Below are 19,964 nucleotides of genomic sequence, written 5' to 3'. Positions count from 1 at the left end.
TTATGTTTTGTGTTATATTTTAACGACTTTAAATTGTCTCTCTGTAATATTGTTTGGTTGAAATTGGCCCTGTAGTTAAGGATTATTTTTTTTCACTTTAAGATTACAACAACCAACAGATACCAGATGATATCATAAGCTACATTGGTTCATTGGACGAATTGTGCTAAAAATCTGAAATTTAGATTTGTATATTAGCAGAAAATACATTTTCTCGGCACCAAAATTCGTTTTTCTGATTTATTATATCTATTTCCCATTTAGTATTCCACAGTGCCGCATAACCAAACAAGATACATTAGCTTTGATTAAATTGCTTTGTCGTTCAATATATGATTGGCTGTTGTAGTCTCATACATTTTCAGTACTTCAAAGACACAGTAAACGAATATACATATATTTGTTTAGGGGCCAGCTGAAGGACGCCTCCGGGTGCGGGAATTTCTCGCTACATTAAAGACCTGTTGGTGACCTTCTGCTGTTGTTTTTTATTTGGTCGGGTTGTTGTCTCTTTGACACATTCCCCATTTCCATTCTCAATTTTATAATATGAATCTAGGAGACAGTAGTTACCTTTAGTCGAAACTCGCGTCTGGGTAAATACAAAACTTAAATCCTGGTATAATTGATGAGTTTATTTACAGATGTCAGAATTTAATTTATCGATTGGCAATGACAAAAAATCTGAGGAACTGCATGATCTCTAAGGAATTCACACTCAGATAAAACTTGAAATAAGGAATAAGACATAAAATTAAGATAAGAGTGAAGACAGCTATACTTAAAGAATGCATGTGGATCAGGATCTTTTCACCCTTCCGGAGAACCTGAGATCATTCCTAGTTTTTGGAGGGGTTCATGTTGCTTATTCATTAGTTTTCTATGTTGTGTCATGTGTACTATTGTTACTCTGTTTATTTTTTTTCACGTTTAGCCATGGCGTTGTCAGTTTATTTTCGATTTATGAGTTTGACTGTCCCTCTGGTATCTTTTGTCCCTCTTCTTTACTTGAATTTAAAGATCTAAGATCACATGTCACAAGGAAATTGGCAAATCAACACATTTTTCTGTCAATCGATTCGTGATGATCACCATAAATTCTGTCCTGCCGATTTCAATGGTTCGTTTTAAGAACTCAAATTCAGTGTAAAGATCACAGAAAAGTTGGTAAGTTTCCTATAGTGTGAATCTGCAATAAGGTATCATATTAACTCATCATGTATCTAAGTTTGAAGTCGTTCTTGTGTGTATATATCGGAAACAGAGGTCACAATATGCCTATCAAACAGACCTCCAACTTTCGGTAGCAAGATAAATCTGAAGTTCACCTGGATATATGAACAGTACACACTCTGTCAAATATCTGTTATTGAGACACAGAATAAAAGCATAATGCAAATATGAAATCGAATTTAGGAGAAAAAGCATAAAGAATTTTAAAAATTATTTTTGATCTATTTGTCTTAAGATGAAGATAATGTGTGGTTATAAATCGGATGTTAGACATCAGGCTAATGTATTGTTTGTAAGAAATTTAATCGTTTTTATTATTTTTATGTTCGTTCAAGTGTTAAAAGTATATAACGCAGAACAAAAAGAAATCGACTCGGAACACACATGAAGGAAAACATTTAAGGACTAAGATCTAATGTTGACTATGGTGTAATTGACTAATAGGATCTGACTTTCTAAAATGACGAGTGTTTCGGTGGTGATGCATCTATGGCCATCGCCAGTAAACACCAACTACTCTTCGTTATGAATAAACAAAAATCCTTTTTAATTGATATACCAATTGAACGTCACTTATTGATACAATGTACTTTGTTTTTGTTTTACTATTTCATCATTTCAGAATGTTTTGTTTTCTTTGTTGTTTACCCATGTCGTTTATAATTCGAACAGCTATTGGACACTTCAATATATGGGCACCTCATATAATCTTCATGTACATGAACAATACAGTTTTATGTAATTTTAGTACGACTATCGTACACGAAAAAGAATTTAAACAGAATACATTTTATGGAAACGTTAAACAGAATTCCGTTTTATTATGTTATGTCGGTAATCCTGTCGAAAATTTTTCTAATTTTCAAAGCATTCATTTTGGGGTAAATTTGATAATTCGTAAATAAAGGCAATAGTAGTATAAAGTAAAATCACAAAAATACTGAACTCAGAGGAAAATCAATTTGGAAAGTCCATAATCACATGGCAAAATCAAAAAACAAAACGCATCAAAAACGAATGGACAAGAACTGTCATATTCCTGACTTGGTACAGGCATTTTCAAATGTAGAAAATGGTGGATTAAACCTGTATACCGCTGTTCAAAGGACATTAATCGATTTAAAGAAAACAAATCCTGGTTACAAACTAAAACCGAGGGAAACACATCAATTATAAACTAGTATCAGGACCTATAGCAAACACAATGTTTTAGAGGAAATAAATAGTAACATCACAAATTTGTGAATCAATTATTATGAATGGTACATGATTCAAAGATACTTTCGTACAAATTACAAACATTGAAGAAAATACTAATCTGGGATGCATAAAGTAAAAAATATCATTTATGCATCTATAGGACTGACAATTTTAACTTATGAAGAAACCCATATACAGTTGATGTTTGGAAGTCAAATCAGTAAAGATATGTTTAAAGGTAAAAAATAATTCGTTATTAAGTATGTTATGTGACTCTGAAATAAATGCAACTGAAATTTATATAAAAAAGTCAAAATCATTTGAGTTTCGAAAAAACGAATTATTTACCCACGCACTCTAAAAATATTAAATTTTCCAAGTACTAAGGAAATGAGTGAATATATTTGGGTCAAGTAGAATTTTATTTTTATGAATGGGAAATTGGAAAATATAATACAATAGGAAATTATTAGAGTGTATTTAAGCGAATGAGCTCTCACATATTCTTTAGTTTATACATTTACTTGCAAGGAATGGCTTCTCCTAAAACTGAAAGTGTTCCTTTGGTAAGAAATATGTTGATTGTCTGTATGTTTTAATCAATAGTTAATATGTGCTTCATCATACGTTAGCAGAAGCAGTAATTTTACGTAAAACAATGGTTGTTTAAAGGAGAACAAATGTCAATGATGTCCTATACAAGTAATATCATATGGAAGAGAACAACATTTTTTATCATTGAATGCATTTTATTACACCAAGTATGAGGGCTTCAAGTTAATAAAAATATAAATCATGCATTCATTAATTTAATCATACCAAATTGTTATTTGTATATTTTTTATTAGTTGATGCCATTCTTTGTTACAGAAACATGCACATGATGGCGGTTATGACAGCGATAATAATACTTTACGCTCCCGAAATGTAAGTTTTATACTTGATTTAATGTCGGCTAGTTATTAGAAATGAAGTATGCAAAGTTAAAATAAAAAAAAAATCTAAAACAACAAGTTTTTACATATTTATGGAAAGAACCTATATTTGATTGATATATTTGTTTAATCGCAAGATCCCCATAGTTTTATAGGACGATAAAAATTGTTATATGCATAAACTTTGGTCATTTGAAGATTAGTGTCAACTATGCAAGGGGTATAAATAAAGGTAGTTGTAGTATACCGCGGTTTGAAAATCATAAAGTGTTTCACAGAAACCAAATCCGTGTTACAAATCGAGGAAGACACAACAATGTAACAACAGGAACACTGAAGTGTAACAAAAAAAAAGTTAAAGCAACACACACAGAAACGAACTATAAGATAACAACTGCCATTTTCCTGAATTAGTACAGGCCATTTTAAGATAAAAACCACGGTAGGTTGAACCCTTTTTTATGGCTAGTCAAACCTCGCGCTTTTATGACAATGTTAAATATAACACTAACATGACAAGTAAAGTTACAATTTATACTTGTTTATATGATATGAAAACAATAACATAATACATGATATATAGATGCAAGCTTTGGATAAAGAGGAAATACATGTAAACCTTGAAGGACAATGTGAACCCATGGAGTAGCAATAATGTTTTATTGTACTTTTTGCGTAAGGTGTACGTAAGGAGTTATGTTATATCGTGTAAGTTATAGAACTTGATAAAGCACAATCAAAATTGTGAAAATGTCCGCATCTTGTTTATATGTCTATAAAATATTTTGGTGAGTATCAAAAGTATGTAATTTTTTTTACAATTAGTTGTTTATTTACTTTTCGTCTTTTTTATATATCAACAATAGAAAATATTTTAATTTTTCAGTCGTCAATTGATAACAGTTTTACAAAAGTTGAAATGGTGAGTTTTGTCTTTTATTGACTAGACTCATTCAATCCAATCGATGATTAGTGAAATAAACATTTTTTTATACAGTCCAAAAAATGTATACTACAGACCTGAAGCATTCTATTAGTTCGAGTATGATCAATATCGATGCATTTTACCGTCGTCTTTCCGATTCATCGGGAAATGTGACGAATACATAAAACAGAAATTCTAATGCAATTAATTTGTAACAATTGTTCTGATTGGATGACAGCAAGCGTAAAATTCTCTATCTCCTTGTCTGTAACTAAGGAAGCCGACATTTTAAATTTCGGAATGTTTTGACATGTTATTTCTACAATAATAGACAAAAAACTCACTTGTTTCGCCTAAAATTCTTCTTTTTATTAAATTTTATTACATTCGGAAGCGGCACAGAAGCCAGAAAACGCCCGGTGTTTATGTTTGACGCCGGAAGCATACCTATGACGTAACCTAGTTTAGGGACCAAAGAAGATAACATCTTTTCGCGGAATTTTCTTTAATGAAGATTTTACACTGAAATAATTACTGAAATTTAATTATGAACTTGTTTTGCATTAGAATAGAGATAACTGTATTGTATTTGAAGCTTTGCGGACGTCCATCGGTAGATTTACTGTCGCAAATACCCGTTTACCTGTCTCCGCTCCGCGTCGCCAGGTAAACTAAATTTGCGACAGTAAAACTACCGACGGACGTCCTTAAAGCTTCAAATACAATACAGTTATCTCTTAAGCAACATAAGGTCACCAGTGATTCTTCGGCGTAAAGCTAAAGTAGAATCACAGACCGAAGAAAAAGACAAATAAAAATTTGATTGATTGTGCAAAATTGTGCAAAATAAAAAACAAAATACATGAATACCCATAAAATCAAAAGTTAGAAGTAAGGTGAATTGAGACATTTTGTTTTTTTTCAGTTCAAATTCAATATCAGTACATGGCTGATGGTATAGTGTTATTGGTTTTTTTAACGCGTACAAGATACGTTGTTAACTGTCTGTTAGTTCACACAGACTTACATTATGTTATACTATTTAATATTGATAGTTTCTAACTTTGGAATATTTTACTCGTATGTTGAAAATGAAGGAGAATAAGTAATTAAAGCGAAATATTGTTGAAAATGTAAAGATCTTTATAAGGTTACTTCCAATATCATTCATATCTAACTCGATAGTTAAAATATGACCAAAAACTATTGAATAAAAGACCGACAAGTTTGTGAATTTAAAAATATATTTTGTTTCTACATTTTTAATGATAGAACTACAATCAATAAGATAGATATGAAATTAACTACAAGATAAAGTTATTTAAAGTTTGACTTTGATGGTCCTAAATACATGATTTATGTGTCTTCCAACCATTTGGTATCGAGTGTTTTTTAGAATATGTATCCAAAATATTACAGATGGTAACACTAAAAACAAATCGTTTGTTATGCATATAACTCTTTCATTCCAATAAGTTAAAGCTATCTTTCATAAATGAAACTTAAGAACCCTTTATCTGTATTGAATTATAAATGTATAGGTATAGTGGCATAAGGTCTTTTAGTTTGTAATGATGACATTTCGAAACTCTGCTGCATCAAAGTGCTATGTTTTTATATACTCTTATATAATTTTAGGATCCACCCCCTGAAGGCACTGACGAAGTAGAGGGCAGAACTCTCAGTATCAATGTAAGTTTCGGTTCTTAAAACGTATGATTGATTAAATCATATATGCTATTATGCTATATGCTATATCGTCTACCTATGCAACATGTCAGTCCAAAGATTCTGATTTGTTTTTTTGCTATTTCTTCTGATATGTAGCCTACGATATGAAAATATATATTGGGATCATACACCAAAGAACCAAATAGTCAACTTATCGAGTTGATTTGTATATTTTACATGATAGAAACAAGTTTTTCCTTTGTTTCACCAGCAAACTGGAAGATGACTTGGTAAGTCCGGGTCAAACTTATCTAAGTCGGTTCATACATTATGACGTCGCTTATATGTATGTGTGAGTCATATTTATTAAGGCCGGTATCTAGTCATTTCGTACCATGCATATACGATGACTACATAATTTTGCAATCAGTTTAATTAAGGTCTGGAAGGGACTTTAATTGTTTATTTATGTTTCATTTGGTTTCTTGGGAAGAGTTGTCTCAATGGCTATCACATCACATCTTCTTTTTCATACACATTTGATATGTGTTGAATTTTTAACTATAACATTAATTACTTCATTCGTGTATGCTTGATATCATAATTAATGCAAAATTAATCTCTTATGTCTGTTTGAGATGAGCGTCCGATCTGGTCAATATAACGTAACTATAAAACAACTGTTATACAAGTTGAAAATTGCTTAATAAAAATTTATGACATTGTTATCTATGTAATGTAATTGTATGGGACTGTGATACAAGTGAGAACTTTTACTAACTATCTATAAAACCAAGTTTAATCCACCATATACTTCGGAAAATGCATGTTCAAAGACGGGAATATGACAGTAGTTTTTCACTCTTTCAATTGGAAGAAAAATATAGTTTGACTTGTTTTTTTTATATTGATTCCCTTTTTGAAATTTATCTTGTAGTTCGGCTTTTGTTTTTCGTATACATTATCTTACAAAATTTTCATTTGTATATACTAGTCAAATGATAACAGCTCTAACCATAATGACACAGAAATTCACATACGTAGTGAGTGTTTCCTGAAATACTTATTCATTCAAATAATTAAAAAGTATCATCAAGCATTTCTCACCATATAATTTTTTTTTAATTTCCGGTAACCCTTTAATATTTGGAATTCATAAAACATGTTACCCTTAAACTTAACAGAACACAATAGTTTTCAAATAAAATAGATGAAAATCTCAAACTAATTAATTGTCTTATCAATACAAGATATACAGGAACTGGCAGTTGCTTTGTGTTTTAATTTTCTTAAACGCTGATTTTATTTGTCTGTCCACAAATTTGTTTCTTACATACATGACAAAAATCACCCAAGTAGGGACGGAGGGATACAAGTATATCTTTCAACAGAACTTAAACCAACAATGTCTTATATTAGTAATATATTTCGTAATTAAATTTTAGGACTCACCACCAGACGGCGAAGATGTCGTGGAAGGCAGAAATACTCTCGGTGTAAGTAACGATCTTCTAGGTTGTGTGTAATCATTAAATACATTGAAGTGCGTCTTCCCTTGCATTTATGAGTTTTTCGTCTTCATTATAATACTGTGCTTGGGGGTCCTAGTGACCCAAATCGCCTGTTTGAATAACGTAGATGGTACACATAAAGTCTCCTTTTATTTAACTATAATGAATGTTTTTTTCACAGTTCAAAAACAGTCATACAAAAGATTAAAAGTGCAACAAAATAAGTCATATCAGCGCAGGAGTGCTAAAGAATAATTTGGATATCGAACATGACCTACACTATTCTGTCATAATGAAAACATTTCTGTATGTAGAAAATGGTTGCTAATACCTGGTTTTATAGCTAGCGTAACCTTGTATGACAGTTGCATAGAATTCCATGATATTGACAACAAATGTGTGATATCAAAACAAATTGACTTCATTTTTTTACATAAATGAGGCCGTTAGTTTTCTCGTTTGAATTGTTTTACATTGTCTTATCGGAGCCTTTTATATCTGACTATGCGGTATTCTTTTTATATTTAGGTAAAATTCTCAAAAATTTGGAGTACAGCAGTCAGCATTGTGTAATAAAGTTATTCACTATAAAAACTAATATCTTTTCAACAGATATAAAAAAAAAATAGCATGTATACACTATATAGACAAAATAGTGAAGAAAAAAAAAAAAATGTACAAAATATAAACATAGCACAATAAAACATTGGCTGTATGTATAAATACTAAGCCACAACAAACGTAATTACTAAAACTGGACACAAAAGTACAGGTTTATAATAGTCAACGACAAAGTTCATAAAAATTATAATGTCATTTTCGAAGAAAATAATATAAATGAAAATACAAATAGGGAGTTTAAAATGGTGGTGCGAATCAGTAGTTAATATCAAACTTATAATTTCCCCTTTGATGATAGAAAAGCAACTATCAAAATTAGGATGTTTCGACTATTTTTTTTCTCCAAATCTCATTAAATTGAAACTTTTCTATATCAAAAATGATGTGTTCTCTGATTTCAGGAAGATGAAACTGACAGTAGTTCTAAGTCTGGTGCTCCAAACAAATTCCAATCTCGACGTGAGGTAACAAAAGGATTATACGACTTTGCTTTACTGATGGCAAATGTATCTCAGTTGAAAACAGTCTTAGATACTAAGGATACTACATACTATACGACCCTTGTTTGTCTGCTTAGTATCTCGATATCACTGCACCTGATAAGTGCCATTTTACTCTACGTGTTGCTCATAATAGAGAAACAAACTAAGAACAAACAACAGTATGACAATGAGCAATCAACCCCGAAACAAACATCAGCTACTGAAAGTGTAAAAACTGCAGTATGTACAAACTGTTTTGCAGTAACATCGTGCTGTCGATGTTGGCGAATTTACGAAATTGACATAATTGCAACTTTGTGTGTATTTGGAGTGACAGTTATCAATATCTTCATTACAGCATTTTACAGCAGTGTGATAACTTAATTAACACAATATAACAAAAGAAAAGTAGTTTAATTGAGGGCAAGAAAAAATATAATTCCAAAATAGTTGTTTACCGAGAAAAGAACATGTGTTTTTTCTTTTTCTTTCTTAAATCTTTTATCATGGCGTCCGGTTTGAGTATTTGTCTTTTCAGTACTAGAACAGGCTCTTTATCGCTTCTAGTCTAATTTGATTACCCAGGGAGAACCATTAACTCTGTAGACAGATAATAGGAATTGACATTATTCATTACATACTTTGCTAAAGTTCAATTTGGTTTTCCTGAAGAATGCTTATCATAAATAGTAGCGCCAAGGACGTACAAAAAATGTATAAAGTGTTCTTTTCATTTGTTTCTGCAATTCTCCTCCTACTTTTCTGATTGTTTATTTGGTTATCATCTTATAGACTACGTACTAAAACGCTTATTTTTGTGCAATTGCTGTCGGATTTTTAATTTTGATTTTCTAGAGCTGCATTGAAAGACGTATCCTTTTATTATACAGATGCACCTGCCATCGTGAATGTTGATCTAATCTGTGTTGTGGTTACTAGGGTTAGGTTTGGCGTTGTTCTATTATTTCGTCAGTCCTTGTTCGTTACTAATTACAGAGTCGCTAATTTTCATATATTTGTATAATTTGGTAACTTCCATCTTTGACGACACTGAATGATTTTCTTTTATATCTAATAGCTCAAAAAGAATTATTGAATATAATGGCTTGCTTGCTGTTTTCTAAACTTATACGCAATGGCCCCAACTTCTTTAAACTGTGTGAAATAAATGTTTTAGAAACTAATATTGAAGTTAAAGAGAAACTTACAAAGATGTGACAAAATTGAAAAACGACAAGAAGACTAACAATTCCACATAACACTTCATAAGAAACCCAATTGAAAGCCAATGTTGATCACAGGCTTGTGTAAAAGAAGTGTTACTGTACAACATATATGTGCTGAATTTTGTGAACGATATAATCGTCTTTAAAGTTTTATGTTTTCTAGATATTTTTTGTCGTTCATTTCTGTTTTTATAATATTTGTGAAATGTAATGGCAATTGTTGAAAATTTAGAAACAATACAATTTTATGATAATAAAATGCAGTTATTCCTCTTTGTCCTTCAGATGGATAAGTCGCGGCGTAAAAGGTTTAAAGGACATGTTGAGAAAAAAAAAGATTAATTAAAATACCTGACAGAATCAAACATTTTACTTTATCAATCTATGAAGCAAATAAGAAGAAATCCGAAGAAATTGTTGTTTTAAACATGGTTTTATAGCTAGCATTTCCTTCTACTTGTGTGTTTGTTGTTCATAACTCTGTTATTTTAACAAAATTGGACGAGTAACCAATATTGGCTTAATTGGTTATTGAGACAATAGTTGAATTCCAGTTTTGATGTGCCTCATTGCAAATTGATTATCGAAAAACTAGTGACACGCGTGCACTTTGAAGAAAAACTCAACGGCTCATCGTCCCCCTTCCCTCGCGAAAAATACTTTGATAGAATTGACACAAAGTTAAACGTGGTTATTGATTACAAACAGTTTATGATATAGGAAAGTAATAAACCTTTCTATCAATTCTTTTGAAAGATTTATGACCCATTAAATTAAAAACAGATTTTCAGATCTTATACACCGCGATTAACCATCTAACTGAACCAAGAAAAAGATCTTATTTATCTAATCGAAATTTCTCAGAGGTACATTTTAGGTTACGTTATGTTTTGTGTTATATTTTAACGACTTTAAATTGTCTCTCTGTAATATTGTTTGGTTGAAATTGGCCCTGTGGTTAAGGATTATTTTTTTCATTTTAAGATTACAACAAACAACAGACACCAGATGATATCATAAGCTATATTGGTTCATTGGACGAATTGTGCTAAAATGTGAAATTTAGATTGGTATATTAGCAGAAAATATTCTCGGCACCCAAATTCGTTCTTCTGATTTATTATATATATTTCCCATTTAATATTCCACAGTGCTGCATAACTAAACAAGATACATTAGCTTTGATAAAATTGCTTTGTCGTTCAATATAGGATTTGCTGTTGTAGTAATATACATTTTCAGTACTTTAAATTCACCGTAAAAGAATATATATGATATGAATCTAGGAAGAAATAAATTTAACAAAGAAGGTTCCCTCCCTATTAAATGGACAGATGGTTTAAAAACCTTATGTTTACAATTTAATGCTTTTGAAGAAATGGTTTGTTCTAATTTAGATACATGCATAGAAAAAATGGAATCAATAATTAAATTATGGAGGATCAGAAACCTTTCCTTGATCGGTAAAATTGTAATTCTTAAATCACTTGCAATATCGAAGCTTAGTTATGTCATTTCATCTACACATGTACCAACATCTTATGTAATTAAAATACGACGTGATATTAATAGTTTTTTTATGGAATGTTAGTACTCCGTAAGTTAAATAGGAAGTTATTCAAAAGTCTCCTAGCGAGGGGGGACTGAAAGCTCCCAATTTTGAAGTACAGCTGTTATCCTTTCGTATTATGTGGGTAAAAAGATTTCCTTCAGAACATGACTCCATATGGAAACATGTTTCCAAAGCATTTTTCTCCCTTTTTGATTTAAAAGACTTGTTTATGAGCAGATGTGAATTTGAGTTTTTGAATTTAAAAGCACCTCTTTTTTTTATATAGAAGTGCTATCTGCTTGGAAACGTTTCAAGGGTATTTTCATCCCGTTAAATGCATTTCATGTTAGAAAAGAATTTATTTGGTTCAATCCGTTTATCAAAGTTGATCAAAAGAGTATTTTTTACAGATCTTGGTACATGAAAGGCATAAGGTTCATCAATGATATTGTAGATGATAAAGGCGATTTTTTGTCTCATGACGCTATTAACAAAAAATTAAACCTGGATGTCCCTTTTTTAGATGTTCTATCTATTAAGCTTGCTATACCACGTGACTGAAAAGATTTGTTATTACAACAACACATGTCACCTAACAGCAACTCATTTGGATTCGTTTTTGAGCATGAGAATAAAAAAATGCCGATAAGTAAATTATTTGCTAAAGATTTTTATTCACTTTTTATCGATCGGGGAAGTGTTTCTCCTATTTCACATTAAAGATGGGAAGAAAGTTGTAATATATAAATTAGTGACGAGCAATGGAAAAATATTTATTCATTAGCTTTTAAATGTACTATAGAAAGCAAACTACAAGCTTTTCAATATAAACTACTACACAGAATAGTCTCACATAATTATCTTCTTGAAAAATATAAACTTTCCTTAACCAATGAATGTGCCAGTTGTAAAGAAATAGAAACTATAGAGCATACATTTTTTGAATGTACAGAAATAAAACAATTTTGGAGAGATTTTTCAAATTGGTAGTTTTCAGTTTTTGGAGTAAAACTATTTTTGAATAAAGACAGTGTCATTTTTGGTGTATTGAATTCTGATAACTTAGTTTTAAATTATTGCATTCTACAGGCAAAATATTACATTTATTTTGTAAAGAACACACAATTAGAAAGACTGTTTATATCTGTGCAAGCTTTTCTCAAATTTTTTAAGAGACGTCTGGAGATTTATGAAAGCTATTTAATTTAATTAATTTTTTAATATGGTTACAGTATAATGTATTCCAAAGTTTTTCTAAAGACGTATCATATACTGAGTATTCACACCACTAACTTAATAAATTTGTACTATGTCTTATTTGCATAATGTCAATAGTATAACAATGCCATACATGTCATGTCATTCACTTATGCATTGTAAAAATGTATATATGCACTGTAGCTTGAACACCAAAATGAACGAAAAAAAAATTAAAAAAAATATGAATCTAGGAGACAGTAGTTACCTTTGTGGACCGAAACGCGCGACTGGTTAAATACAAAACTTAAAGCCCGGTATCTTTGATGAGTTTATTTACAGATGTTAAATTTTAATTTATAGATTGGCAATGACAAACACTCTGAGGAACTGCATGATCCTTAAGGAATTCACACTCATATAAAACTTGAAATAAGGAATAAGACACAATAATAAGATAAGAGTGAAGACAGCTATACTTAAAGAATAGATGTGGATCAGGATCATCTGCTTACCCTTCCGGAGAACCTGAGACCACCCCTCGTTTTTGGTGGGGTTCATGTTGCTTATTCTTTAGTTTTCTATGTTGTGTAACGTGTACTATTGTTTTTCTGTTTGTCTTTTTTTCCATTTTTAGCCATGGCATTGTCAGTTTATTTTCGAATTATGAGCTTGACTGTCCCTCTGGTATCTTTTGTCTTTCTTCTTTACTTGAATTTAAAGATCTAAGATCACACGTCACAAGAAATTGGCACATCAACACAATTTTCTGTCAACCGATTCGTGATGATCACCATAACTTCTGTCCTGCCGATTTCAATTCTTCTTTCAGAGAACTCAAATTCAGTGTAAAGATCACAGTAAAGTTGGGAAGTTTCCTATAGTGTGGATCTGCAATAAGGTATCGTATTAACTTATCATGTATCTTAGTTTGAAGTCATTCTTGTGTGTATATATCGGGAAAAGAGGTCACAATATGCCTATCAAACAGACCTCCTACTTTCGGTAACAAAATAAATCTGAAAATCACCTGGATATATGAACAGTACACACTTTGTGAAATATCGGTTATCGAGACACATAATAAAAGCATAATGCACATATGAAATCGAATTTAGGAGAAAAAGCATAAAGAATTTTGAAAATTATTTTTTATCTATTTGTCTTTGGATGAAGATATAAATGTGTGGTGATAAATCGGAGGTTAGACATCAGACTAAGGTATTGTTTGTAAGAAATTTAATCGTTTTGATTATTTTTATGTTCGTTCAAGTGTTAAAAGAATATAACGCAGAACAAAAAGAAATCGACTCGGAAAACATTTAAGGACTAAGATCTAATGTTAACTATGGTGTAATTGACTAATAGGATCTGACTTTCTGTAATGACGAGTTTTTCGGTGGTGATGCATCTATGGCCATCGCCAGTAAACACCAACTACTCTTCGTTATGAATAAACAAAAATCCTTTTTAATTGATATACCAATTGAACGTCACTTATTGATACAATGTACTTTGTTTTTGTTTTACTATTTCATCATTTCAGAATGTTTTGATTTCTTTGTTGTTTACCCATGTCGTTGATGATTTGAACAGCTATTGGACACTTCAATATATGGGCACCTCATATAATCTTCTTGTACATGAACAATACAGTTTTATGTAATTTTAGTACGACTATCGTACACGAAAAAGAATTTAAACAGAATATATTTTATGAAAACGTTAAACAGAATTCCGTTTTATTATGTTATGTCGGTAATCCTGTCGAAAATATTTCTAATTTTCAAAGCATTCATTTTGGGGTAAATTTGATAATTCGTAAATAAAGGCAATAGTAGTATACCGCTGTTCAAAGGTAATTAATCGATTTAAAGAAAACAAATTTTGGTTACAAACTAAAACCGAGGGAAACACATCAAATATAAACTAGATTTGTAATTGCCAGAAATAACGGATGGCACCCTTCCCCAATTGCCAGGACAACGGCAGCCATTTTTGAAATTCCAAAGTCAAAGAGCATATCAGCACATGCCATTTACCATTTTTGTAAAGTTTCAGAAAGATTGGAGCATTTTGGTCCATTCTATTCCAAGAACTGCTCCGGACAAAAATAGTGGAAGAAAAATAATAATAAAAAAAAGAAAAAAAAGAAACGTAGAATAACAATATGTCACCCCAACTCCGTTGAGGGTGCCATAACTAGTATCAGGACCTATAGCAAACACAATGTTTTAGAGGAAATAAATAGTAACATCACAAATTTGTGAATCAATTATTATGAATGGTACATGATTCAAAGATACTTTCGTACAAATTACAAACATTGAAGAAAATACTAATCTGGGAGGCATAAAGTAAAAAATAACATTTATGCATCTATAGGACTGACAATTATAACTTTTGAAGAAACCCATAGACAGTTGATGTTTGGAAGTAAAATCAGTAAAGATATGTTTAAAGGTAAAAAATAATTCGTTATTAAGTATGTTATGTGACTCTGAAATAAATGCAACTGAAATTTATATAAAGAAGTCAAAATCATTTGAGTTTCGAAAAAAACGAATTATTAACCCACGCACTCTAAAAATATTAAATTTTCCAAGTACTAAGGAAATGAGTGAATATATTTGGGTCAAGTAGAATTTTATTTTTATGAATGGGAAATTGGAAAATATAATACAATAGGAAATTATTAGAGTGTATTTAAGCGAATGAGCTCTCACATATTCTTTAGTTTATACATTTAGTTGAAAGGAATGGCTTCTCCTAAAACTGAAAGTGTTCCTTTGGTAAGAAATATGTTGATTGTCTGTATGTTTTAATCAATAGTTAATATGGGCTTCATCATACGTTAGCAGAAGCAGTAATTTTACGTAAAACAATGGTTGTTTAAAGAAGAACAAATGTCAATGATGTCCTATACAAGTAATATCATATGGAAGAGAACAACAATTTTTATCATTGTATGCATTTTATTACACCAAGTATGAGGGCTTCAAATTAAAAAAAATATAAATCATGCATTCATTAATTTTATCATACCAAATTGTTATTTGTATATTTTTTATTAGTTGATGCAATTCTTTGTTACAGAAACATGCACATGATGGCGGTTATGACAGCGATAATAATACTTTACGCTCCCGAAATGTAAGTTTTATACTTGATTTAATGTCGGCTAGTTATTAGAAATGAAGTATGCAAAGTTGAAATTTTAAGAAAATCTGAAACAACAAGTTTTTACATATTTATGGCGACAGGGAAAGAACCTATATTTGATTAATATATTTGTTTAATCGAAAGATTCCCATAGTTTTATAGGACGATACTAATTGTTATATGCATAAACTTTGGTCATTTGAAGATAAGTGTCAACTATGCAAGGGGTATAAATAAAGGTAGTTGTAGTATACCGCGGTTTGAAAATCATCAATTGTTTGACAGAAACAAAATCCGTGTTACAAATCGAGGAAGACACAACAATGAAACAACAGGAACACTGAAGTGTAACTAAAAAAAAAAGATAAAGCAACACACACAGAAACGAACTATAAGATAACAACTGCCATTTTCCTGAATTAGTACAGGCCATTTTAAGATAAAAACCACGGTAGGTTGAAACCTTTTTTATGGCTAGTCAAACCTCGCGCTTTTATGACAATGTTAAATATAACACTAACATGACAAGTAAATTTACAATTTAAACTTGGTTATATGATATGAAAACAATAACATACTACATGATATATAAATGCAAGCTTAATTTGGATATAGAAGAAATACATGTAAACCTCGAAGGACAATGTGAACCCATGGAGTAGCAACAATGTTTAATTGTACTCCTTGCGTAAAGTGTACGTACGGAGTTATGTTATATCGTGTAAGTAATAGAACTTGGTAAAGATCAATCAAAATTGTGAAAATGTTCGCATCTTGTTTATATGTCTATTAGAAATTTTTGTAGGGAAACAAACCGTGAGTATCAAAAGTATGTAATTTTTTTTACAATTATGTTACTTTTCGCCTTTTTTTATATATCAACAATAGAAGATCTTTTAATTTTTCAGTCGTCAATTGATAACAGTTTTACAAAAGTTGAAATGGTGAGTTTTGTCTTTTATTGACTAGACTCATTCAATCCAATCGATGTTTAGTGAAATAAACAATTTTTGTACAGTCCAAAAAATGTATATCACAGACCTGAAGCATTCTATTAGTTCGAGTATGATCAATATCGATGCATTTTACCGTCGTCTTTCCGATTCATCGGGAAATGTGACGAATACATAAAGCAGAAAGCAACCTAAACCACTAGTGAGTCTTCGACGTATGGCTAGAATCAGAGACAGAGACAGAAGAGAAAGACAAATAAATATTTGATTGATTGTGCAAAATTTTGCAAAATAAAAAACAAAATACATTAATACCCATAAAATCAAAAGTTAGAAGTAAGGTGAATTGAGACATTTTGGGTTTTTTTCGGTTCAAATTCAATATCAGTACATGGCTGATGGTATAGTGTTACAGTTTTTTTTAAAGCGTACAAGATACGTTGTTAACTGTCTGTTAGTTCACGCAGACTTACATTATGTTATACTATTTAATATTGATAGTTTCTAACTTTGGAATATTTTACTCGTATGTTGAAAATGAAGGAGAATAAGTAATTAAAGCGAAATATTGTTGAAAATGTAAAGATCTTTATAAGGTAACTTCCAATAACATGCATATGGTGTTAATATCTAACTCGATATGATTAAAATATGAACAAAAACTATTGCATAAAAGACCGACAAGTTTGTGAATTTAAAAATATTTTTGTTTCCTACATTTTTAATGATAGAACTGTAGCAACAATCAATAAGGTAGATATGAAATTAACTACAAGATAAAGTTATTTAAAGTTTGACTTTGATGGTCCTAAATACATGATTTATGTGTCTTCCAACCATTTGGTATCGAGTGTTTTTTAGAATATATTCAAATATTACAGATGGTGACACTAAAAACAAATCGTTTGTTATGCATATAACTCTTTTATTCCAATATGTTAAAACTATTTTTCAAAAATGAAACTTAAGAATCCTTTATCTCTTTTGAATTATAAATGTATCGTGAAGTAAAGTGGCATAAGGTCTCTTAGTTTGTAAGGATGATATTTCCAAACTCTGCTGCACCAAAGTGCTATGTTTTTATATACTCTTATATAATTTTAGGATCCACCCCCTGAAGGCACTGACGAAGTAGAGGGCAGAAGAACTCTCAGTATCAATGTAAGTTTCGGTTCTTAAAACGTATGATTGATTAAATGATATATGCTATTATGCTATATGCTATATCGTCTACCTATGCAACATGTCAGTCCAAAGATTCTGATTTGTTTTTTTCTTTGCTATTTCTTCTGATATGTAGCCTACGATATGAAAATATATATTGGTATCATACACCAAAGAACCAAATAGTCAACTTATCGAGTTGATTTGTATATTTTACATGATAGAAACAAGTTTTTCCTTGGTTTCACCAGCAGCCTGGAAGATGACTTGGTAAGTCCGGGTAAAACTTATCTATGTCGGTTCATACATTATGACGTCGCTTATATATATATGTGTGAGTCAAATTAATTAAGGCCGGTATCTAGTCATTTCGTACCATGCATACACGATGCAATCAGTTTAATTAAGGTCTGGAGCTGGCAGAAGCTTTGTTTTGTTAATCACAATACAAGATGTTTCATTTCCAAACCTTAAAAAAATGGCATACAATGGTACGAAATGAGTGACATTATAATCTCCCATATGGTACAAATGGTAAACATTATAATATTTCGCATGGTACGAAAAGGTATACATTACAATCTTCCATATAGTACGAAATGATTTTTGTTATGGTAATAAATGACTATGATTCATCTTAACATACGTTTGAAAAAAGGCAACAGTAGTATACCGCTGTAATACTTTTCCGTAACAGTAATAGTATTTTCTTTTTATTTAGGATGATGAAACTGACAGTAGTTCTAAGTCTGGTGCTGTAAACATATTCCAATCTCGAAGTGAAATTACAAAAGGATTATACGATGTTGCTTTACTGATGGCAAATGCATCTCAATTGAGATCAGCCATAGATTCTACAGATAATAAATACAAAATGGTCCTTATTGGGCTCCTGATTGCATCTATATCGTTACACATGATAAGTGCTGTTTTATTCTACGTTCTATTCATTAAAGAGAAGCAAGCTAAGAACAAACAGCAAGCAAATGAGAGCAATTCCAAATTAGAACCAACCGTGAAGCAACCATCATCTAAGGACAGAAAACAATCTGCAGTATGTACAAAATGTTTTGCAGATATCACATGCTGTCATTGTTGGAGAGTATATAAAACTGACATTGCAGCAACATTTTGTGTCATTGCGGTAACAGTTCTCAATGTTTTTATTACAGCGTTTGGACACAATACAAAACCATAATTCAAATGATCATATATGTTGAATTGTAAAAGGGACATCATCTACGTTTATGATATCTATTTATCAAAATAATTTTACTGTGTAAAAACTAAGATTGAAAAAATTGAACTTCATCGATTTGTCTGTTTTATCTGTTTTAATCTAACACGATTTATAGATTTGGATTTCCAAAATTTGAGTTATGGATGTATTTGATGATGGTTATTCAAGAGTAAGATGATGTGTGATGGGAAACTTTATCATTTTATTTGTTTTAAGGTTCAACAAGGAAGTTGCATAGGAACAAGTAATTATGGTTTAAGTAAAACTGTAATATATTTCACCGGATCTCCACTTTAATTGATATTTCCTATAACCATCAAATGAATATCCTTGTAACAAAGGTCGGACGTTTATATAATGTTAATAACAATGTTACAACAAAAGAGAGGCGTCCAGTAGTCTTAAGTTGTGACCTTAATAAGATTGAACAAGAATGCGCCCTAAGTACACTATCATTTTCTCTGTTTAGTGGACCGTGAATAAATTTAGAAAGATCATATCATATCATACGGAACATGTTTACTAAAAGAGGGACTAAAGATACCAAAGGGATAGTCAAACTCATAAATCTAAAACAAGCTGACAAAGCCATGGCTAAAAATAAAAAAGACAAACAGAAAAACAATAGTACACATGACACAACATAGAAAACTAAAGAATAAACAACACGAACCCCATCAAAAACTAGGGGTGATCTCAGGTGCTCCGGAAGGGTAAGCAGATCCTGCTCCACATGTGGCACCCGTCGTGTTGCTTATGTGATTACAAATCCGGTAAATAGTCTAATTCGGTAGGTCACATTCATGCAAGGGAAGGGGATTGTAGTTACGACGTAAGGAACATATCCGATATCATTTGTGAAACGGTTATTCCATAACGGTCAACCAACTCG

General features: G+C 31.0%; 1 protein-coding gene across 7 annotated transcripts; it reads left to right on the top strand.

Annotated features, from left to right (window-relative positions):
• Positions 1 to 2,890: 2,890 nt before the first annotated feature.
• Positions 2,891 to 19,143, top strand: LOC134715164 (uncharacterized). Of its 7 annotated transcripts, XM_063577133.1 has the most exons (7): positions 2,891 to 2,999; positions 3,304 to 3,360; positions 4,255 to 4,290; positions 5,932 to 5,985; positions 7,410 to 7,460; positions 17,773 to 17,829; positions 18,554 to 19,143. In XM_063577133.1, exons 1-7 carry the CDS (start codon positions 2,922 to 2,924, stop codon positions 19,028 to 19,030), a joined length of 810 nt encoding a protein of 269 aa, XP_063433203.1. In that variant the 5' UTR covers positions 2,891 to 2,921; the 3' UTR covers positions 19,031 to 19,143. The 7 variants fall into 7 exon arrangements, with proteins under 7 accessions (XP_063433203.1, XP_063433204.1, XP_063433205.1 ...); XM_063577134.1 differs by lacking the exon at positions 4,255 to 4,290; XM_063577135.1 differs by lacking the exons at positions 17,773 to 17,829; positions 18,554 to 19,143 and adding an exon at positions 8,498 to 8,990.
• Positions 19,144 to 19,964: the final 821 nt, after the last annotated feature.

Source organism: Mytilus trossulus, chromosome 4 (genome assembly GCF_036588685.1).
Source record: "Mytilus trossulus isolate FHL-02 chromosome 4, PNRI_Mtr1.1.1.hap1, whole genome shotgun sequence".
NCBI classification, from domain to species: Eukaryota; Metazoa; Mollusca; class Bivalvia; order Mytilida; family Mytilidae; genus Mytilus; species Mytilus trossulus.
Note: the sequence above shows the minus strand (reverse complement) of the source record. Positions and strands in the feature narration are given on the sequence as shown.